We start from the raw sequence: 24,191 nt of genomic DNA on the forward strand, positions 1-24,191 counted from the left end.
CCTTAATTTCTACAATGCTTCTAAAATGTAAAAAAAAGGTGCCTTTATAGTGCATTTACACTACATGATTATTGGGAGTGAGCATTCACAAAAACGCTTTTTTTCCCAGATTTAAGCAATATAAACAGGCTACCGATCCCCCGCAAACAAGTAAGACTTCCGTTTTTTGGGTGAAATTATCTTTTGCATAAAAGATTATTGTTCTTAGCAGCGCATCATCCTGTGTAAACAGGACATGTGCTACCAAGAACTATGGCAGCCTATGCGCACTGGATGTGCTGTTACTGATTGTTCTGTCTACAAAGTAAATGAGGTCTGCCTGTCTAAACAGTTTTTAAACTACTGAGAATAAGCAAACAAGTAGTTTATCAGCATTAGTTTATTACTGCAAGTCAAGTGATTAAAACGTCTCGTTACACGTAAAAATATTTAACCAATTTATGTCCAATCAAACCACAGTTGGGTGTGTAAATGACTGTTTGATCTGATTGCGCTCTGTCATTTCTATTAAATAAATCTGAAGTGCTTAAAACTCTGCCAAGGACAATAATGGTTGTGAATAAAGAGATATCTGAACAGCAACTCTATTATCAGAAATTGGAAGTTTTATTTTAGGGCGATTACAACAGATCAGGAAGATGAGAAGATATGTTTATGTAAGTGGCTAAAGTTACTTTTATATACATATTTCTGAAAAATCAGACCAATCTTACAGATGATTTAATTGGCTTGATTTAGGGTTCGTTCACACTGCTCAATCTGTGGCTGTTAAACGACTTCCGATCAGCTACATATTTGCCAATTGGTCATTTAGTAGCCTGTTTAGACAAGCTGATCCCTCCTGTGAATATAGAAACTCACTGTTCTCTGCAGCACGTTTACACAGGACTATGTGCTGCTGAGATCGATGATTTTTAAGCAAGGTTACAAATCATTTCACCTGATGAACAACAATTTTATTCTTTCGTCAGTGATTGACAAACTGTTTACATTGGACGACTATTGGGAAACGGGTGCTTACAAATGCTCATTCAGGGTAACTGGCCATTGTTATGTGCACCCTTAAGACCTCCATACATACACAATAGACTAACGTCCAAACTCACCAATATCTGCTGACTTGACTGACGGTCTAATGTTCACGGAGGCCTATAATGTTGTGGAATATAAAGATCTGGCATGTCCGGTTTTGGACAGCTAATTGTTTTCGGGGAGATAAGCTGCCAAAGGAAGAGTCTGCCGCAGCTCCCGTAGAGAACACGAGCTGGCTGAACACTGGGGCCATCTTTTGGTCTACAGCTGTCTGTTGGGTATAGGGCCCCTTGTACAAGAACAGATATTTTCATCTGTTCAGATTGTCCTAGAATTAACTCTTATTACTACTAAGTTGTCTTTCAGATATCTGCAATTGTTATGCTTGCCAGATAGGTCATTAAGCACACTATATGAATTTTATGGCAGGTAAGGCACATTTTAATCAGCTCAATTGGTCACTTATTTCACAGACCAATTTTGATCTGATTGAACAGAAATTGGACAGACTTCTGTACAAGTAAAGACAACACAACTGGGACTAATGTCAGAATCTGTAAAATTGGTCTAATTGGACAGAAATCTGTGTGTAAGGCTGGCTATACACATTAAATGGATGCTGGCCGAACGTTGCTTCTGACGATCGTCCGGCTGACAGCAGTCTCGGGCGAAACTCCCATACACAGGAGCGCTCGCTTGCCTATGCGCACCTGTGTTCTCTATGGGTAAGCCATTGTTTTGACATGGCCAGCAGCTTATCTCAGGGAGAACAATGCTATGGGCAGTCCGAAATCGGACATACGCTATCAACATCTCTCCCAACCATCAATCAGCCAGCGCCCCCAAACATATTAGTTTGTCGTACCCTAAATGCGGCCGAATCTGTGCCTCCAAACAAACAATGTGCGGGATAAGCCAGGGCCCCATAGCAAACTATTGAATCGGCCACCCTCTCCTTCCCCCGATTATCACCTCCTGGTCCTCCTGTTGTGCATCCCATATTCAGGCTAATTTACCCAGAAGCATCAACCCTCTTTGACAGCACCTGTGTATGTATAGGGAGGCAGCACTGCAGGGGGTCCCAGTGGTGATGAGTGGGGGGGAGTGGATGTCAGAGCAGGTGACAGAGCAGGCAGCACTGCTGTAGAGCCCCATAGTGACATGCGAACACTTGTACTTCTTGACTGCCCAGCATCCTGGGTCCCCCTGAGATCGCGGGCAGCTACGGTTATAGTTCCACCCTTGTATGTTACTTATCGCAATCCTGCAGTCATGTGTTATTTCACTTGCTTTGACGCTTTCACCGTCTACTCATGCATTTAATGTCCCTTTTATAGCACATGAAGTCTTTGTATACAATGTGTTTTATGTTACTCTATTTGCAGAGATCGCATTGCACGTGTTGGATTGGGTGTTATCTTAAACATTTCAAAAGAAAGAGATGACCCAAGACTTGCCCGACACCTGTCCGGCGTCCTTGAGCACATGTTCAAACACTCCGAAGAAACCTGCAAAGAGCTGATAAGTGATGGGGGTCTGGACTCAATCCTTTTTTGGTGTCGATGGACTGATCCAGTAGTGCTGAGACATTGTGCTATGGCTCTGGCCAACTGTGCTATGTATGGTGGACCTTCGAATCAGAGGCTGATGACTGAGAGAAAGACGGCTGAGTGGTTGTTCCCTTTAGTGTTCTCAAAAGAAGATGAGCAGATTCGTTTTCACGCTTGTCTGGCAATCACCGTATTAGCAACGAACAAAGAAATTGAGAAGGAGGTAGAGAGATCTGGCACACTGGCATTGGTTGAACCCTTTATTTCTTCCTTGGATCCTGAGGAGTATGCCCGTTGTCTTCTGAACAATAGTGATAACACACAAGGAAGGACGGCTGGCGACCTTCAGCGTCTGGTGCCACTGCTGGACAGCACACGGCTGGAAGCTCAGTGCATTGCTGCCTTCTACTTATGTGTTGAAGCTGCTATTAAATCCCAGCACAAGAATACAAAGGTGAATTCAGTTTATGTTTCCCAGAACCATTGAATCAATGATACCATGAGGTACATAAAAATAATGCAGCTAAAGCCCCCATACAAAGTAGTTGGCCGAACCCGTCGATATCGTTGGGTTCTGCTTACAGACAATTCTGTATGAAGATTGTTGGGTGAGGTTAGACCCGTCATTTTGGGGTCCCACATTGACGACCCCCTACTAATCACTTCAGGTGGCGGTTGAGCGTGCGAGGTGATGCTCCATATCAAATGAAATACAGAGGCACTAAACGCTGGGCCCTACTGTCTTGTCAGGGTCACCTTCAATGATGTGGTGGGGCGCATGCTCAACCTCTCCTCCATTCAAACTACTCTGCACAGAGAAGGAACAAAGGCTCAGCATCAGCTATCGGACATTTATCAGCTATCCTGTGGGTGGGGAACAAATGTCCATTCTGCAAAAACATCCTTAGGGTACGTTCACACAGGACTTTTTTGCTGCTTTTTTTTATGCTAATTTTCAGCTGCTTTTTACAGTACCATTAAAGACTATGAGATTTCAGAAATCTCATGCACACACGTTGGTTTTTTGTTTGATCAGTATTTTCTGCTTTGCTGCTTTTTTTGGACATAGGGCATGTCACTTCTTTCAGCGTTTTTGCTGCGTTTTCACCCATTGACTTGAATGGGTGATGAAAAAAACGCTGCAAAAACGCATGTAGCATTATTTGCTGCGTTTTTTGTGCAGAAAATCATGGCCAGCAGGAAGGGATCTCACAGCCAAGAGCTTAGGGGTGTGGTTAGTGAGGTGTGAAGATCCATTGTGAGGTGTCCTGATTGTGATCTATTGTGAGGGAGTTCCTGGTAGTAAGGTGTGAAGAGCCATTGTGAGGTGTGAAGAGCCATTGTGAGGTGTCCTAGCAGCTGAAAATTGGCATAAAAAAAAAACTGCAGCAAAAATCTGCAGCAAAAAACTGCAGCAAAAATCTGCAGCAAAAAAGTCCTGTGTGAACATACCCAAAAAACGCACCAAATACGCACCAAAATAACGCACCTAAATTAGCATTAAAAAAAGCAGCAAAAAAAAGCAGCAAAAAAGTCCTGTGTGAACGTACCCTTAAAGGGAACCTGTCACAAAAAAACTATTAACGCGCAGATATGGGATTAGTCTGCAGGTTACTAGCATTCTTAACCTGCCCCGCACTTAGCCAAATGCTGCAGGGGGAAAATGAACTTTATTCCCCCTGACATTGTTTGTGTTTCAGTCACGGGGGCGGCGTTGGTTCAGACACTACTCTGCGTCACTGCTGAGTATACAGAGCGGCGGCTGTAACCGCCCCAAGACTGTAAGTCACTGCTGGGGTGTGTGGTTTCAGCCGCCGCTCTGTATACTCAGCGCAATGACTGAACCGCGCGAAGCCCGCAAAGCACGCCGCAGCATGGCGTTTGGGGTAGCTATGTCCAAGAAAGAGAAAGGATCCAGCTTATACTATATATAAAAAGCATCACATTTTATTTTCTACAGTCAAAAAAGTGAAAAAATATAAATACTGTGCAAAAGGTTTAAGTGAATATCTTCCATAAAAACCAAAGTGTTTCCAACGCAATAGCTTTCTTAGTCTTGGTATGCACTAAGTACGCTGGAAACCAGGACTAGGAATGCTGTAGTGTTTGAAACACTTTGGCTTTTATGGAAGCTATTTATTTCAACCTTTTACAACATATACAGTATATATATATATATATATATATATATATATATATATATATATATATATAAAGAAACATGACATTTAATTTATGGTAATCCATTAAGTAGAGTTACATAAAACATATGCTATACAGGTCCTTCTCAAAAAATTAGCATATAGTGTAAAATTTCATTATTTATCATAATGTAATGATTACAATTAAACTTTCATATATTATAGATTCATTATCCACCAACTGAAATTTGTCAGGTCTTTTATTGTTTTAATACTGATGATTTTGGCATACAACTCCTGATAACCCAAAAAACCTGTCTCAATAAATTAGCATATTTCACCCGTCCAATCAAATAAAAGTGTTTTTTAATAACAAACAAAAAAACCATCAAATAATAATGTTCAGTTATGCACTCAATACTTGGTCGGGAATCCTTTGGCAGAAATGACTGCTTCAATGCGGCGTGGCATGGAGGCAATCAGCCTGTGACACTGCTGAGATGTTATGGAGGCCCAGGATGCTTCAATAGCGGCCTTAAGCTCATCCAGAGTGTTGGGTCTTGCGTCTCTCAACTTTCTCTTCACAATATCCCACAGATTCTCTATGGGGTTCAGGTCAGGAGAGTTGGCAGGCCAATTGAGCACAGTAATACCATGGTCAGTAAACCATTTACCAGTGGTTTTGGCACTGTGAGCAGGTGCCAGGTCGTGCTGAAAAATGAAATCTTCATCTCCATAAAGCATTTCAGCCGATGGAAGCATGAAGTGCTCCAAAATCTCCTGATAGCTAGCTGCATTGACCCTGCCCTTGATGAAACACAGTGGACCAACACCAGCAGCTGACATGGCACCCCACACCATCACTGACTGTGGGTACTTGACACTGGACTTCAGGCATTTTGGCATTTCCTTCTCCCCAGTCTTCCTCCAGACTCTGGCACCTTGATTTCCGAATGACATGCAAAATTTGCTTTCATCAGAAAAAAGTACTTGGGACCACTTAGCAACAGTCCAGTGCTGCTTCTCTGTAGCCCAGGTCAGGCGCTTCTGCCGCTGTTTATGGTTCAAAAGTGGCTTTACCTGGGGAATGCGGCACCTGTAGCCCATTTCCTGCACACGCCTGTGCACGGTGGCTCTGGATGTTTCCACACCAGACTCAGTCCACTGCTTCCTCAGGTTCCGGTCACCTCTTCTCGTTGTACAGCGTTTTCTGCCACATTGTTTCCTTCCAACAGACTTACCATTGAGGTGCCTTGATACAGCACTCTGGGAACAGCCTATTTGTTGAGAAATTTCTTTCTGGGTCTTACCCTCTTGCTTGAGGGTGTCAATGATGGCCTTCTTTAGCAAATAGATAATGGCTGCACTCAAGTTTATTGTGCTAAAGCAAGGAAATGTGCAATACATGAAATGTGAACAGCATAATGGCTTGTGAAATTTATGAAAAAACACATGAGATTTTTAGCACAAAATTTGGCCAAATATTGTGAGCCCATTCACCAAACGTCAAGGTAATCTCAGATCGAATGGGTAACTAACCTGTCTGCCTAGTGTGAACACTTACCTATGGCTAATAAAATGGTAAAGCCTGTATTTATAGAGGAGGTTAGAACCAACTGTGTTTGGATGTAGTTAAAATCACAGCATGGTGAAGGGCGGGGCGTTCAAGTCAGAAAAAGCAATACATAGTAAATATAGAAAAACTGACTGAACAGCCATCTAGTCTGAACTGGTGCATAACCAAAAAGTCTTACATAGCAAATAGATAATGGCTGCACTCAAGTTTATTGTGCTAAAGCAAGGAAATGTGCAATACATGAAATGTGAACAGCATAATGGCTTGTGAAATTTATGAAAAAACACATGAGATTTTTAGCACAAAATTTGGCCAAATATTGTGAGCCCATTCACCAAACGTCAAGGTAATCTCAGATCGAATGGGTAACTAACCTGTCTGCCTAGTGTGAACACTTACCTATGGCTAATAAAATGGTAAAGCCTGTATTTATATGTATAATGATGGCCTTCTTGACATCTGTCAGGTCGCTAGTCTTACCCATGATGGGGGTTTTGAGTAATGAACCAGGCAGGGAGTTTTTAAAAGCCTCAGGTATCTTTAGCATGTGTTTAGAGTTAATTAGTTGATTCAGAAGATTAGGGTAATAGGTCGTTTAGAGAACCTTTTCTTGATATGCTAATTTATTGAGACAGGTTTTTTGGGTTATCAGGAGTTGTATGCCAAAATCATCAGTATTAAATCAATAAAAGACCTGACAAATTTCAGCTGGTGGATAATGAATCTATAATATATGAAAGTTTAATTGTAATCATTACATTATGGTAAATAATGAAATTTTACACTATATGCTAATTTTTTGAGAAGGACCTGTATATAACCTTTCTTGGACATGAGGAATAATACATGAATGACCCTTCCTTTTGTTGTCTGTAGTAAATTTTGATACATGCACGAACAGTAGATGTTTGGCCGTTCATGACAAAATCAACAGGTTTAGGCAACTGTCTTCTTGTGGGTGAGCTGGGATTAACATACAGTACAATATATGAACCTGAAATGCATACAAACTAGATTTTTGTATTGTTTCAAAGTCAACCTACACTTTGTATTAGGACACATTATTCATGATTGTAAGCACTGTACATGTATATTTCTTTATATCAGACATTACATGTGATTTTCTATAGAGTACAGTTAGTCAATGTTCACACTTCAGGTCAGGTTTTGCTGCATTTTTAATTAAAAAAAGCAGGTACATTGGTACGTGAAACCCATTTATTTTAGTGATTTTTTTTCCCCAAGTTTAAACCATAATTTCTTGATGTTCATGGCAGTTGAGAATGGCAGATTAGGATTAGTATAGTTTAATTAAATTAGGGATGTGTGCAAATTAAACATTCACTGACCAAGGTGTGAAATTGAAATGCCTGTTGCCTACCAGAGTGTGAAATTAAACAGTGTCCTACAAACTGAATTCTCTCTCAAAGGCTTAGGCCAGTTTCGCACGTCCGTTTTTTTACGGTGCCATAAAAATGGTATCGGAGAGTTCCGTGTCTGTGTGTAATACTTGTGGCAAACGTGTGTGTGGCACCCGCGTTCTGCATCAGTACCACACGCACTGGTGCCTGGGAAGCAGTGGTACAGTAAGCGCTGTTCCCTGGCGCCGGGTGCTGAAGGCATCATTCTCCTCTGCTCTGCCGGTGATCAGTGCGAGCAGGGGTGAATGATGAGAGTTATATTCAAATGATAACAGTGAGAGCAGGCGATGGCTGATGGGACTATTACTCACATCAGCCTATATTTGCTGCCGCTAAAAACAGTGACAACAGGCGCAGTGGCATGTGGGGTTGATGTCACCTTTGTATTGTCTGGTGACATCAAGTCCACGGCTTAGTAATGGAGAGGATTTATAAATCCTATAGTTATATTGCAAATAAAGACACAGCAAGTATAAAGTCCTTTATTAGAAATAAAACAAAATGCACTTTCCCATTTTTAATTAAAAATAACAAACGCAGTTATACTCACCTAATGCCTTATTCTACTGAATCTCTCGTCTCCTGTAATAAAACAAAAATAAGAACACAACAATATCCCTCACCTGTCTGACGTTCTGTCCCACACCGTAATCCATATTTGGGGATAAATAGTTTTCAACCTGGACAGTGCCAAGATGCGACCGTCCAGGCTGAGAACCACTGATGAATGATCTGCTGCGAGCACAGCATCATTGACCAGTGGTGACCTCATCGTGGTTACCGCCGGTCAGTGAGTGACCTCAGCACCGTGGGAAAAAGTCAGTGATGAGGTAACTGCAGTTCAGCTCTATGAGTATAACTGTGTTTGTTATTTTTAAATAAAAATGCAAAAGTGTATTTTGTTTTATTTCTAATAAAGGACTTTATTCTGGCTGTGTCTTTAATGTATAACAATAGGATTTGTAATGGATAGGTGTCTTATATCCATGGGCTTGATGTCACCAGGCAATACAGAGGTGACATCAACCCCACAAATATGAACCCCACTTGCCACCACTACAGGGTAAGTGGGAAGAAGCGGGTAAAGCGACAAAATTGGCACATCTAATAGATGTGCCTGTTCTGGGTCGCTGCAGGCTGTTCTTTTTAGGCTGGGGAAAGTCAATATCCATGGCTCCTTACCAGCCTGAGAATTCCAGCCCCCAGCTGTCAGCTTTAGCAAGGATAGTTGTCAAAAATGAGGGGGACCCCATGCTGTCTTTTTAAATTATTTTATTTAAAAAAAAAGTGTAGGGACCCCTCTATTCTTGATAACCAGGCATGCTGAAGCTGACAGCTGAGGGATGCAGCCCCAAGCTGTCAGTTTTGTCTGACTGGTTATAGAAAATACTGGGGAACCCATGCTGGATTTATTTATTTATAGGTGATGAATACTGCCATCAGCTGCTCTTGCTCTCACTGTTATTAGGAGCAGCAGGTGTAGGTTGCTGTGGGTAATAGTCCCATCAGCCGCTACCTGCTCTCATTGTTATCACTTGAATGTAACGGTCATCATTCTCCCCTGCTCGCTCTGATCTCCGAGAATTATGAAAACCGTCTTCAGCACCTGGTGCTGGGGAACAGCGCTTACTGTAGTACTTCTTCTCAGGCGCCGGGACGTGTCACACAAATGACATCCCGGTGTGTAATCCATATGCACGTGTGCAGGATGTTTTGTGGGCCGTACTGCCGGTAAAAAACGAACATGTCAGCGAGTTTTGCCCAAGAGCACACGGTCCGTGGGAACACACCGACATATGAACAAACCCATTCACTTGACTGGGTCTGTGTGTGTAAGTGTCTCTTGTACGTGTGAAAACTGTCAACACATCTGGCTTAGACACTGACATGTCAAAGAGCCCTTAGGTAAACTATTCCTGACCAATTCATCTCCCCCACTGTTACACTTTCCAAAAATGGTTTTGGGTTTCACATATGTCTTGCATTGGTGATCTGTATTCCATGCTTTTGTGGTGGAAGCAAAGCTGAATTTTGAGATCCCGAAAAACGCAGCAAAAACGCTGGATTTCTTGTCTCACTTTCTAGATATTCAGTGAAATTGGAGCCGCACAAAGCTTAAGGCGAATCGTATGCTACTCTGTTGATTGTACCGTTTCCACCCTGGCCAAAAAAGCCCTTCAGATGATTGGTGAAGAGGTTCCTTCTCGCATTGCCCGTTCGGTACCTAACTGGAAACCATTGGAAGTACAGCACTGGCTGCAGCAGATTGGCTTTAACAAGTTTTCACAGACATTTTTAGTAAGTTGTGGGAATGTAACAGATATACATGTACTTTATGCAGAAAAGTTTTTAACTAACATTGTGCTTGGTCACAACAGGACCATCAGATTGATGGGGATCTACTTCTGAGGTTAAGTGAAATAGATCTAAAAGAAGACTTGGCCATGACCTCCAGTATCACTCGCAAGAGGTGAGTGTCCGGCCGGCTGCATCACCGCTATCATATGTTGTCTTTTGGTGTAAATGAGGAGACCACATTATAGAAAGCCAGAACAATCAAGAGGAGTGCTTTCAGCTTCTTCTAAAATGTGAAACTTTATTTAAACAAAAATTACTCAAGGAAAAAAAATGGGATATGCTGAAATTCAGATCAGACAAAGAACGACATTCGAAACGCATTGAATTTTTTCCCTTGAGTAACAGCGAATCCATTTTTTAATTTATGCCTAAATAAAGTTTCACATTTTATAAGAAGCTGGAGTCACTCTTCTTGATTGTTTCGGATTACTTACGTTTGTTGAGAACGGCATTGCATGCCCCTGCATACCCCGAGCCTCTATGGTGAGATGCCTTAAACTGAGCTGCTTGTGTGTGGTTCAGGCCCCGTAACTACAGTCAATACCACTGACTGTCCAGAAAATGACTTAAAAATGTTAGTTTGCAAACTACCGTACTTAAAGTTTTTGTCTGTGTTAGAAAACTAACTATCATGCACCGTGATCGTGAAAGGGAATCTGTCATTAGGTTTTTGCCACAAATTTGAGAGATTATCACTAGAGGACTATTAAAGCTGCTGCCATATAATGCTCCATAATCATGAGCTGCATATAACCCCACCTCCCATCACTGAATGGCAGCTTTCTGCCTATGCACAGTGAACACAGAAAGCTACCAATCAGTGGTGTGGGCGGGGTTATACAGAGCTCAGCAGTTAGAGAACTGGTAGGTAAAACTAATTTTATCAAAACTGTAGCAAGCAGCCCAGTAAGTGACACATCGCTGCAACCAGGATCTTCCCTTACATCATGTTACTTTTGTTGTACATTACGCAGACTATGTACTCATTTTGATTAGGCTCTGTGTAATGCCTAGTTTTGCCTGTGGGGGAGCTGCAAGAGGAACTGACCACTTACTGCCACATTTGCCCAGAGACTATAGGTATTTGCTAGGGGTTCCATTTGTGAATAACTTCTTGTCTAGGGACTCTTGTAACAAGTACAGAAAAAATAGCTTTTCGGACAAAGATAGATATTTTTTTTTTCAACTGAACAATGTGACAGCTTTTGTACCCGATCCCATACACATACAAGCTCTATTTACATGTGTTCTCAATTGTGCGTGGACCGTGGGCTGCAGCTTATATACTTTGATGTGAAAGGATTGGACATGCTGACATTTTTGGTGCCCAATCCTGTTCTCCCCACCATGGGCGGAACAAACTTTTGCGACTTATGTATGAAACGCTGAGATCCCGTTTCTTTCCTTTTTTATAGATTTATGAGGGAGCTGGTAGAACTAAAAACGTATGCCAACTACTCAACGTGTGATCGCAGTAACCTGGCGGACTGGCTGGGCAGTGTGGAGCCCCGCTTCAGGCAGTATACCTACAATCTGGTCACTTGTGGCATCGATCGCAATTTCCTCCATCACGTGACGGAGCAGCAGCTCGAGGAGGATTGCCACATCACAACGGGCTTTCACCGTGTCCGTATTCTCACCGCAGCCAGAGGTGAGTCCTTCACCAGCCGCCATGTTTAGAATATAATATTCATTTATATCATCTTTATTATTATTTATTGCACATAAACTGTTTTTTTAATAACTTTAGCATAGAGATTGGCATCCTCAGCCATCCTAGTGTCTTGATATTTACGTGCCAAAACGGCGCTGTTTCAGCAGTACAGAGAAATATTTATTTATTTTGCACACTTATATAGCGCCAACATATTCTACAGCGCTTTACAGACATTATCATCGCTGTCCCCATTGGGGCTCACAATCTAAATTCCCTATCAGTATGTCTTTGTAATGTGGGTGGAAACCAGACAAAACCTACACAAATCCTTGCAGATGTTGTCCTAACCACTGAGCCACCGTGCTGCCCAAACAGAATATTAACATACTGCTTGTTCACTTGTATCGGCCAAATTATTAGCGTATATAACAGGCGAGTACACTGCAACATGCTGGGCATAAAGCAAGCCGAAAATGCTACGTCCAGCTGGAGTGTACCCTCTGCCACCGGCTGCAATCCCTGAAGCCCACTACAACCCATGTGCAGGTTTTCCTCAGAGATCCCCCACCCCTTGCTGCTCCTTTCCCTTTGCTTATATGGGTGAGCCAGGCAAGCCCCTTACCACCCGGTATGAGTGGCACCACATCAATAATAAGCACCATCGTCAACACTTGTCCTGTGAAAGGTAAGAGCAGGAGCTTCTGAAATGGATTTATTAGCCTAGAGTGCAGAACGCCTACAGATGGTGGGCCCATATCAGTGGTCTACCCTTTCATGAACGCTGCTTTTGGGGGCTCCGCCAATAAAAAATGATGGACTTCATGCAAATAATTATTAAAAAGCTGATTTTCGGAGCAGCAGGTTTCCAGCCGTTTTTTTGCACATCAGTATAAGCCTTATCAGCATTAAGCTTTTCTGCTTGTCTGGTTATTGTACAAGATGTACCCATTATGGTCCGCCAGGCAGCATCACATCCGATTACCTGAAGCCAGCGATCTCGGGAGATATCTCCTCTTGTGCAGTTAGGTAATTATTCATGACATTGTGCTTCAGCAGGATCCAGTCACTTATTCTATTTCATACCTCTTTAGACACATTATCGGCATTCACATAATCAGCAATGTTATCCAATTCTGTCTATTTTTGTAGGTTGTATATCATTTTTGCTGTAGTTAAAGGGGTTGTCTGCTTCTGTTAGGCTAAGGCTATGTTCACATGTTGCAATGTTGCAGCATTTTTTTCTGCAATATCTGCTTTCTTAGCAGTAAAGAAGTTGCTTACAAAAAAGTAGGGTTTGCTATGCATTTCCTGCTTTTGCATTTTTGCTGTTTTCTTTGGTGAAGATTATGTGTCCATTAATTTACTTAGCAGAATATCCCATCATGCATCCACCAGCATAGTCAGACGGACCCAACTAACCATAATGGGGTGTGTTGGTTTTGTCATGTTACCCATCAACTTAGTGGGCATGACTGTGCAGCATGTTATGCTGTATTGCCCAGTACTTTTGGTCAGATCTTTCACAGATGTCTAAACCCCGCATATACTGGGATATATGGTGCAAGATTAAAGTACAATTTTTCATGAGAGCCTTCAGGTGATGGATGACTCAAGAATGGCATCAGTCAAAGCTTCTGTTCATATTTGTTACTGAATTGCCGCATATTTTTTATACTGGATGGGGCGAGATTGCATTGAATTGGTATCATGACAAATTGTGTATGTTAGTGCAATTTAAGAAAGAGTGCACCATTTCAATTTATTCTTAATAAATCAATTAAGAGAAGACGAGAGATTTTGATATATATCTTAATAAAGGAAAAAAACTGTTTTTCCACTTACCCGCCACTCTACCACCTTCCCTCCTCCGTGACTTGTACGCTTTCTGTATTTACTGCTTAAATCCATATCTAGTGAAGACAGATTACCAGATCACTGAGGAGGGATACAGTTACAGTTTCTCTCATTGTAAATCTATGGAGAGAAGAGGAGCAGCTAGACGTAGAGAGAAGCAGAAAGGCACAAGGAAATGGCTAATTCTTTATAGTAATTTTTATTTCACCCCAGAGCTGGATTCACATATACACTGCCCAGTACTGGTGAGCAATACCTCCATTGCTGCTGCATCTGACAGTGTGCTACCGAGAGATAGTGGAGCAGAATCTCCTCTTTAGCCGGAGTCACACTTGCGAGTGTAATGCAAGAAACTCGCACGAGTCTCTCGCATCAATACCCAGCACTGCCGCCGGCACTCGGGACCGGAGCGTGCGGCTCCATGTATTTCTATTCAGCTGAACGCTCCAGTCCCGAGTGCCGGCGGCAGTGCCGGGTATTGATGCGAGAGACTCATGCGAGTTTCTCGCATCACACTCGCAAGTGTGACCCCGGCCTGACTGTGTGTGAAGTGTATGGGAGACATCAAAGCAACTAGTCTCCATTCACTCATTAGCTGAGGTCAGGGAAAACCGACAGATTTAAATAGGGAAAAAGCTGCAAAAAATGCAGTATATAAGTCATATAATAGTGCTACTCCTGATGTACACACACTACACACACGAAGGCTTACTGTGAAAAGTCACACTAAAGGTGGACATGTGGACGTCTACAGCAATCATTATAAACGCTGGTGCAGATACGCTGCTTAATAAGCTGACATATCTTTCTTATGTATCTCAGAGATGCTTCACTCGCCACTACCATGTAGTGTGGGCAAATCTAGCTATGATGGTCCGGATGTATTCATCAGTTATCGAAGGAGTACAGGATCTCAGCTGGCCAGGTACGTCATATAAAAGTTCTTAGGCCAGTTCTCTCTGCTAAGCACTACATTGGAATTTCCATCGGAATCCCTGAGAAAATGTATTCCAAGGGTACCCTGAAGGAGCAATTCACTTAAACTAAGGGCTTTTAGACGTCGTCCATGTCTCCGGTACGTGTGGTGACAGTTTTCACACGTATACACGTAGACCCATTCAAGAGAATGGGTCTGTGCACATCACTGTGTTTCCACGGACCGTGTGTCCGTGGGCAAAGCACGCCGACAGGTCAGATTTTTTACCATCAGCACGGGCCGCAAAACGTCCCGCACACATACACACGGATAACACTATAGGAGGTCATCCATGTGATACGTCCCGGCGCCTGAGAAGCAGCTGTACAGTCCCTGGCGCAGGGTGCTGAAAACTGCTCTCATCATTCTCACTATTACTCCGATCAGCCTACACCCACTGCCGCTAATAACAGTGACAGCAGGAGCAGCTGATGGGAGTGTTCATCAGCCGCCGCCTGCGCTATAGATAAATAAATAAAGGAGAAAACTTGTTCCCCTGTATTTTCTATAACCAGCCAGGCAAAACTGACAGCTGGGGGCCTCAACCATCAGCTGCCAGCTTCAGCAAGGCTGGTAATCAAGAATAGAGGGGTCCCCATGCTGTTTTTTTAAATTAAAGAAATAATGAAAAAAAAATGCCATGGGGTCTCCCCCATTTTGGACAACCAGCCTTGCTAAAGCTGACAGCTGGGGGCTGGTATTCTCAGGCTTGTAAGGGGCCATTGATATAGGCCCCCAGCCTACAAATAGCAGCCCCAGCAGCCCAGAAAAGGCACATCTATTAGATGCGCCATTTCTGGCAATCTACCTGGCTCTTCCCACTTGCTCTGTAGCGGTGGCAAGTGGGGTTCATATTTGTGGGGTTGATGACACCTTTGTATTGTCAGGTCACATCTAGCCCACTGCTTACTAATGGAGAGGCGTCTATAAGACACCCATCCTTTTCTAATCCTATAGTTGTATTGTAAATAAAAACACAGCCAGAATAAAGTATTTTATTAGAAATAAAACAAAACACAGTTTTCCATTTTTATTTTTAAAATAATAAACACAGTTATACTCACCTGATGCCTAATTCTACTGTAGCCCTCGTCTCCTGTAATAAAACAAAAATAAAAATATCCATCACCTCTCCGTCATTCTGTCCCATGCCATAATCCATGTTTGGGGGATGAATAGTTTTCAACCTGGATGGTGGCAAGATGCGACCATCCAGGCTGAGAACCACTTGTGAATGAGCTGCTGCAAGCACAGCATCATTGACCAGCGGTGACATCATTGTGGTTACCGCCACTCAGTGAGGCTGCGTTCCCAGCAGGGCTGAACTGCGGTGACCTCAGCACCGTGTGAAAACGTCAGTTATGAGGTCATAGCAGTTCAAGCTTAGTGTCTTCACAGCAGATTTTTTTTATTTTTTCAGGATGATCTGCTGTGAATTCATTGAGCGTGAACTGCAGTGACCTCATCATTGACTTTCTTCCACGGTGTTGAGGTTACCGCAGTTCAGCCCTGCTGGGAACGCAGCCTCACTGACCGGCAGTAACCACAATGATGTCACCGCTGGTCAATGATGCTCGCAGCAGCTCATTCACCAGTGGTTCTCTGGACGATCGCATCTTGGCACCGTCCAGGTAGAAAACTATTTATCCCCCAGACATGGATTATGGCGTGGGACAGAACGACGGACAGGTGAGGAATATTGTTGTTTTTTATTACTTTTTTTTTTACAGAAGACGAGGGCTTTGGTGGAGTAGTCGTTAGGTGAGTATAACTGTAATATAACTATAATAAATATGGTCTGAAGAGCAGACCCATGTGCCTCCTACAGACACTAAGCAAGAACTGGTTCGGGCTGGAGCCAGTGGGCGGTGTATACTGCAGAGGAGGAGCTGATTTTGTTATATTCACTTAGTGTCAGCCTCCTAGCAGCGGCAGCATACACCCATGGTCATGTGTCCCCCAGTGAGGCGAAGGAGAAAATGAGGGGTACATTTATTTAAATAATTAAAAAAAGAGCGTAAGGACCCCTCTATTCTTGGTAACCAGCCTTGCTGAAGCTGACAGCTGAGGTTTGCTGCCCCCAGCTATGAGTTTTGCCTGGCTGGTTATAGAAAATAGAGGGGAACCCACTATTTACATTTTTTTAAATTATTTATTTACAGCACAGGAGCCGGCAGATGAATACTCCCATCAGTCACTGCTCCTGCTGTCACTGTTATTAGAGGCAGCATGTGTATGTTGATGGGAGTAATAGTCCTTTCTGCTGTCATTGTTATCACTTGAATATAACTCTCATCATTTTCCCCTGCTTGCGCTGATGAGAGCCGTCTTCAGCACCCGACACAGCGCTTACTGCAGCACTGCTTTTTCCCTGCCACCCATGCGTGTGGTACTGATGCGGCACACTGTTGCCACATGTGTGCCGCAAGTATTACACACACAGATACACAGATGCTGTCATCTCTGGTACTATCTTTTTTCCGGTACTGGAAAAAAACGGATGTGTGAAACTGGCCTAAGAGGAAGAAGTCACTATGGACACTTTCTGAACTTGAATCTGAACAGTATTAATCTTTTTCAGACATTCACAAAAACATAGTCAGCCACACTTTTGTGCATATCCGGATAAGACGAGTACTGCCAGGGCAGAGGTCAGAGACTGTCTATAGCGTCTCCTTTGGCGATATGTGAATGAATGGCTCTGTAGGGGTTCCCCTTGAAATATATTTTTTTCGGAGATTCTGACAAAAACCCCAATGTGTGAACCTAGCCTTACTGCAAAACGTTTAAACTTTGCATTAGCATTGAAAGTAGATGTCACAGGTGCTATGGTTGTAGTTAAACTTAGATTCAAGGTTCCAGATTCATGAAGACTGAAGTTGTTCACGCCAATCCTGATCAGGGGGCGTGCAGGAATCAGGCGCCTCTTCATGAATCTGGAGCATCTAGCAAGGGGTGTGCGCCTCCATGCAGGTACTGGAGTGAGATTTCTGGTGCGGGGAACGCCACAGCTGGTCATGAATTGGACAAGCTATGGTGTCCTACATCCACCACTCCCCTGTGAAGACGTGAAAATTTGCTAAATTTAGGTACAAAATTTTTGCGACTTTTCAAAGTTTTCAAATCAGGTCCAAGGGGTTTTTCAGTTTTTTAAAATTGATGACCTTTTGGCTGCCATTACTAGATCAGTAGGGGTACGATTCCACTCCTACTCGGCACCTAAGCATTTCACCAAATGTTACATAATAAAGAACTGCAAACCACTTCTAAGCTTGTTCGCACATTGCCTGCAGCAGCAAAGTGAATGAGATTTCGGAAGCCTCATGCACTGGCTGCTTATTTTTTTCATGTAGATTTGAATCTTCCAAACGTTTTTTTTTTTCCCAAGTTTCCTGCATGTCAATTTTTTAAGGATTTTTTTCAGCGTTTTTCACGCATTTACATAAAAGTAAAAATGCATCAAAAACCCATTCATTTGAAGGGGTGGAAAACGTTGCAAAAACGATGAAAGAATTAACATGCTGCTAATGTGAAAAAATGCTTTGGATGTTCAAATCTTCAAGGAAAAAATAAGCACTGTGTGCGTGAGGTGTCAGAAATCTCATTCACTTTGCTGGTACTGCAAACCGCAGCGTTTTTTTCTGGGCAAAAACACGTGGGAAAAAAATGGAAAAAATGCAACGTCTGGACAAGCCTTTAACTAGGTAGATGAACTTTACTCAAAAGACTGATGGGCTTTTATAAATTCTCCTACGCATAGCTGTAGATATACAATATTGTTAATAGTAACCAATAAATATCCAACATAATAGTAGTGTAATATTTCCAGCAATTCCACTTAGGACGGTATCTCTATGGAACGATAAAGAACTGTAATGTGTCTATTACTAACTGTGTTTCCTTTGTCTTTTCATCCATACAGCCTCCTCAAAGTACATTTGTACCTCCATGGCTTCAGTGCCTTTATTGATGTGGAGAAGTTGGAGGCCGGGAAATTTGAGGACAAATTGATACAAAGTGTTATCAGCGCTAGAAACTTTGTCCTAGTCCTCTCTGCCGGATCTTTGGATAAATGCATGGGAGACAATGAATGCAAGGACTGGGTACACAAAGTAAGTGTTACGTTTCAGCCTCAGTTGGGCACGTATGCTGGAACCATCTCCCAACAAGGACCTCCGAAACTAAGCTGTACCGCCAACTACTGTATTTGCTTCATAAATTGTTACATCCCTCATACGAAGCAGTTGCAGACTGCATACACCGCTAACCGCATGCCTTTACAATGGGAGATATGCCACGTAGGGTCACATTTTAAAGAATCTTTTATTGCGCGGTGCATGTGTTTTTGTACACCTTTTTATACAATACTGCGGTCTACCTCATTCTGTCGGCCTCTGTTGGGTGACTGAAGCTTTATGGTTGCACTAAGCATATAGACTCTAAGTGTAGGTCAATGGAATGAAGAGGGTTTTACCCAAGTATGGACCAACAAGATGTCTGTAGAAGGATATTGCCAGGGATTGCATCAGCACTGATCGAGGGGAGCAGCTAGTGGAATGTGAGCTAGAAGGCTTATAGACAGACCTCATCTGTAACATGCAGGCAATAATAACTTCCTATTAGTGAATTATGAGGGCAAGATGATCTGACACTGAAAGGCCCCGAGGTCTGCGAGGAAGGGGACGTTTTTACATTTCTCTGGAGGTATGATATACATGGCGACATCTGTAACATACTCGGATGCTTTACTTACTGTTGCTGGTGAGGTTCAGAATATCATATTGGGCATTTGCAGAATAAATCTTAATTATGGTGTTTTGCTAATTGAGGGGATGGTCAGTCTCAATGTCTGTGAGCTATAGCTCCATGGGAGCTCTGGTTCACTGCACTCTTCTAATGACGTAAATGCCGTCTAGGATGAGCCCACATGGATGTATTATAGGCATACTGTACAAAGTGTGGCAGAATATAAGAACGTAAGGCTGAGTCCATCATACGCTCCATCAGCCTCATACACTCAGGAGGTACGCGTCCAGCATTGGGCACAGTCAGGATAGGTGCCGAGGCATACGTCCATCATGTATACCGCAATGGCCCTCTGTATAACAATGCACACAATCTGTTGCTTTTTCCTTGTCAGTTAAACTCCCTTAGTAGACGCATATCTGTCAGACAGAGGTCGAAAAACAGACTTTCATCCTCCGCCTGGTGAATTGTCGCCTATAGTGATGTTACATTATGCATCATGAAAAACTCCCGACAAACACTGTAGGCTAGGTACAAAGATGCAGTGTGCACCTAGCCTAAGAAAAAGTCCTCAAGAATGAGGACCAGGATTGCCTCCATCATGTCTTGACCCACCTTGTCTTGTTTCGTCTTTTTACCATGTGAATTATGTACATGTGTTTTAGGAGATTGTCACAGCACTCAACTGCGGGAAGAATATTGTGCCGGTCACGGATCACTTCGAATGGCCGAATCCAATTAACCTCCCTGAGGATATGAGAGCCGTGTTAAAATTCAATGGCATCAAGTAAGTGTTACTATTAATCTTTCCAACACTAAAGATTTCCAAGATATTATTAAAAATAGAGAATAATTCATAGCGACTCCAGACAATAATGCCAGACACACAAGCATAAACATCTGCCTTAAGACTATGTGAACACGGAGTCTTTTTGTTGAATTTTCCGAGAGGAAGTTTAGAGGAAACTCAAATTTGTGAGGAGGCTTTTGTAGAGCTCCGACTCAGTTTCTGCTCCAAAAACTCTACAAAAACTCTGTGAGCAGAAAGCCTAAGGATATTTGCACACAATGTCCTCTCAGGCAGATTCCACCCAGAATCATCTCCAAAAGTGCTGAAAATGCTCTCCATAAGGCCGGCGTCACACATCAGTGCCTCAGGTACGTGTGGTGACAGTTTTCACATGTACCGGAGACACTGACACACATAGACCCATTCAAATTAATGGGTGTGTGGACATATCTGTGTTTTCTCACAGACTGTGTGTCCGTGTGCCCCACATGTCGACATGTCCGTTTTTGTGCAACTGCACAGATCACACGGACCCATACAAGTCATTGGGTCCGTGTAAACACGTCCGTGTGCTGTTCGTGTGCCGTCTGTGTGCATTTTTAACCCCTTGAAATGAGCGCATCGCCGACCCCGTCACATGATCGGGGGTCAGCGATGCGTCGGCTTGACAACCTGAGGTCTCCTTGAGACCTCTATGGTTGTTGATGCCGGATTGCTATGAACGCCACCCTGTGGTCGGCGCTCATAGCAATGCAGTAAATCTACTACATAGGGGCGATCTGACAATCGCTCCTATGTAGCAGAGCCGATCGAGTTGTGCCAGCTTCTAGCCTCCCATGGAGGCTATTGAAGCATGGCAAAAGTAAAAAAAAAATGTTTTAAAAAATATGAAAAAAATAAAAAATAAATAAAAGTTTAAATCACCCCCCTTTCACCCCATTCAAAATAAAACAAGAAAAAAATCAAACCTACACATATTTGGTATCGCCGTTTTCAGAATCGCCCGATCTATCAATAAAAAAAGGATTAACCTGATCGCTAAACAGCGTAGCGAGAAAAAAATTTGAAACGCCAGAATTACGTTTTTTTGGTCGCCATGACATTGCATTAAAATGTAATAACGGCGATTAAAAGAACGTATCTGCACCAAAATGGTATCATTAAAGACGTCAGCCCGGCACGCAAAAAATAAGCCCTCACCCAACCCCAGATCATGAAAAATGGAGACGCTACGGGTATTGGAATTATGCGCACATTTGTTTTTTTTTTAGCAAAGTTTGGAATTTTTTTTACCACTTAGATAAAACATAACCTAGACATTTTTGGTGTCTATGAACTTGTAATGACATGAAGAATCAAAAGGGACGGTCAGTTTTAGCATTTAGTGAACCTAGTAAAAAAGCCAAACAGAAAACAAGTGTGGGATTGCACTTTTTTTGCAATTTCATCTCACTTGGAATTTTTTTCCCGGTGTCTAGTACAAGACATGCTAAAACCAATGATGTCGTTCAAAAGTACAACTTGTCCCGCAAAAAACAAGCCCTCATATGACCATATTGACGGAAAAATAAAAAAGTTATGGCTCTAGGAAGGAGGGGAGCGAAAAACGATAATGCAAAACCGAAAAAGGGCAAGGTCTTCAAGGGGTTAAAGTTATAGGATTGACATTAAAACAAATTGTTTCTTTACTAGCCAGGTGTCTAGACCTTGACACATTTGTTACGCCAAAGGACTACTATTACACACAAACCTTTGGCTCTGGTACGTATCCACACGGACAGCACACGGATGGTACACGGATGTGGCACACAGACACACGGACACGGATATTTCCTGTTACTGTTTTTTCCTGTTCCGGAAATATCAGGAGTTGTGAAACCGGCCTAAGGTGAACCTACTGCACAGCAATTCTCAAAACGACATTGTTGTGCACATATTCCTCTTATGTCACTTCTTTTAAAGGCTTCAGGGTTCAGAAAACAGAGTTCAGCAGTGAAGTGATATGCTCATTCTTTGGGCACCTTCCTCTAGAAACCCACCCGATCTCTATACTTGACAGTATAAAATAAAAGACATCGGCAGAGCTGCTCCAATAAAACAACCACCGGTGGTGGCTTTACCTGGGAAAACGTGGCGACTGCGCCGGTGTTTAAAAGACGCCTTGTGCACTTGGCGTAAAGTGGTTTTCTAATTTTACAAAACTCCTCTCTCATGGCTGCATTTTGCTTTAACCCCTTAACAACCACCGATACGCCTTTTAACTGCGGTAGTTAAGGGTACTTAAACCACAGCGCCGTTAATTAATAGCACTGTGGAAAAAGTGCATAGCACCCCCCAGAGTCCGATTTTCTCCGGGGTCTCGGCTGCCGGGTGTAGCCGAGACCCAAGAGAACATGATTGGGTCAGTTTTTACTGACCCCGGGGTTGCGATCACTATTATTAACCATATAACGGCGACCACAAAAAATAAAAAGTCTGATTTGCGATTTAATTTCTCTCTCCTCCGATGTGATCGCACATCAGAGGAGAGAGAAATAGGGTCCCCCGACTCCCCCCCCGATACTTACTGGTGTCCCTGGGTCCTCCTGCCTCCCTCCTGCTTCGAGTAAGAAAATGCCGGGCGAATGCGCAGTGTGCCCACCGAGATCTGCCAGCCGGCACCCGGCAACATTGGGAGATTTTTTCCTATTGTTTCATTTTGATCACTGTGATAGACCCTATCACAGTGATCAAAATAAAAAAATAGTAAATGAACCCCCCCTTTATCACCCCCTTAGATAGCAAAAAATAATGAAATAATAAAAAATATTGATTTCCATTTTTCCATTAGGGTTAGAATTGCGCTAAAGTGAGTTGGGCTAAAGTTAGGGTTGGGGCTAAAGTTAGGGTTGGGGTTAAAGTTAGGGTTGGGGCTAAAGTTAGGGTTAGGGTTGGGGCTGAAGTTAGGGTTACGGTTGGGGCTAAAGTTAGGGTTGGGGCTAGAGTTGGGGTTAGGGTTTGGATTACATTTACGGTTGGGATTATGTTGTGAATTCTGCTCTTGGGCTCCCTCCGGTGGTTATAAGTGGTAGTGCTGCTGTTTTTGCAATCCTGACTGGGCTATTTAGCCTTGCTTGACACTTTAGTCAGTGCCAGTTGTCCATTGTTCCTGGAGGATTCACATCCCTGCCTGCTCTCTCCTGCTTTGCTGTTCATTTCAACAAAGATAAGTTCTGGCCTTGATTTTTGTTCAGTTCTTTTCCATGTTTTTGTCTTGTCCAGCTTGGTCTGTATAAGGATTTGTTTAGCCAAGCTGGTATCTCTGGAGATGCAGATATACCCTCCATATCTTTAGTTAGCTGTGGAGATTTTGTATTTTCTGTGGTGGATATTTTCTAGTGTTTTTAATACTGACCGCATAGTACTCTGTCCTATCCTTTCTATTTAGCTAGAAGTGGCCTCCTTTGCTAAATTCTGATTTCAGTCTGTGTATGTTTTTTCCCTCTCCTCTCACAGTCAATATTTGTGGGGGGCTGTCTGTTGTGAATTCCGTTCTCGGGCTCCCTCCTGTGGTCATGAGTGGTACTGTTTGAGTTTGTTCTTGGGCTCCCTCTGGTGGCCTTTAGCGTTATGGCTGGTCTTGGCTGGGCTCAGCTGTTTCATCTCCTGCTAGGCTGGGCCTATTTAACTCACCTGGACCTTTAGATGTCGCCTGCTGTCGGTGTATTCAGTCCTGATCCCGTGCTCTCCTGAATATTCCTTGTGACCAGTCTCCTGCTATGAGAAGCTAAGTTTGCTTGTTCAGTTTCTCATTATTTCCTTGAAAACGTTTCTCATTATATAATGAGTTCAGCCCAGCTTGCTTTTATGTGATTTTTTGCTTGCTGGTCAGTTCTGGGGTGCAGAGTGCGCCCCTCACATCGTGAGTCGGTGTGGGGGTTCTTGTATTCTCTGCGTGGTTTACTTTTGATAGTTTTTGTACTGACCGCACAGACACCTATCTATTTTCTGCCTATCTAGTATTAGCGGGCCTCATTTGCTAAATCTGTTTCATCTCTACGTTTGTGTTTTCCCCTTGACTCACCGTTATTATTTGTGGGGGGCTATCTAA

At 42.9% G+C, this 24,191-nt stretch overlaps 1 protein-coding gene across 3 annotated transcripts in view; it reads left to right on the top strand.

Moving 5' to 3' along the window:
* Window positions 1-24,191, top strand: part of SARM1 (sterile alpha and TIR motif containing 1) — a 50,519-nt gene that overhangs the window by 14,168 nt on the left and 12,160 nt on the right. For all 3 annotated transcript variants that reach the window (XM_077294499.1, XM_077294497.1, XM_077294498.1), the window contains exons 3-9: window positions 2,418-3,036; window positions 9,806-10,018; window positions 10,099-10,190; window positions 11,494-11,729; window positions 14,412-14,514; window positions 18,488-18,677; window positions 19,977-20,098. In XM_077294499.1, coding sequence (XP_077150614.1) covers window positions 2,418-3,036; window positions 9,806-10,018; window positions 10,099-10,190; window positions 11,494-11,729; window positions 14,412-14,514; window positions 18,488-18,677; window positions 19,977-20,098 — 1,575 coding nt within the window. The remainder of the gene's footprint in view (window positions 1-2,417; window positions 3,037-9,805; window positions 10,019-10,098; window positions 10,191-11,493; window positions 11,730-14,411; window positions 14,515-18,487; window positions 18,678-19,976; window positions 20,099-24,191) is intronic.

The sequence above is a fragment of the Ranitomeya variabilis genome, chromosome 3 (genome assembly GCF_051348905.1).
Source record: "Ranitomeya variabilis isolate aRanVar5 chromosome 3, aRanVar5.hap1, whole genome shotgun sequence".
Classification (NCBI taxonomy): Eukaryota; Metazoa; Chordata; class Amphibia; order Anura; family Dendrobatidae; genus Ranitomeya; species Ranitomeya variabilis.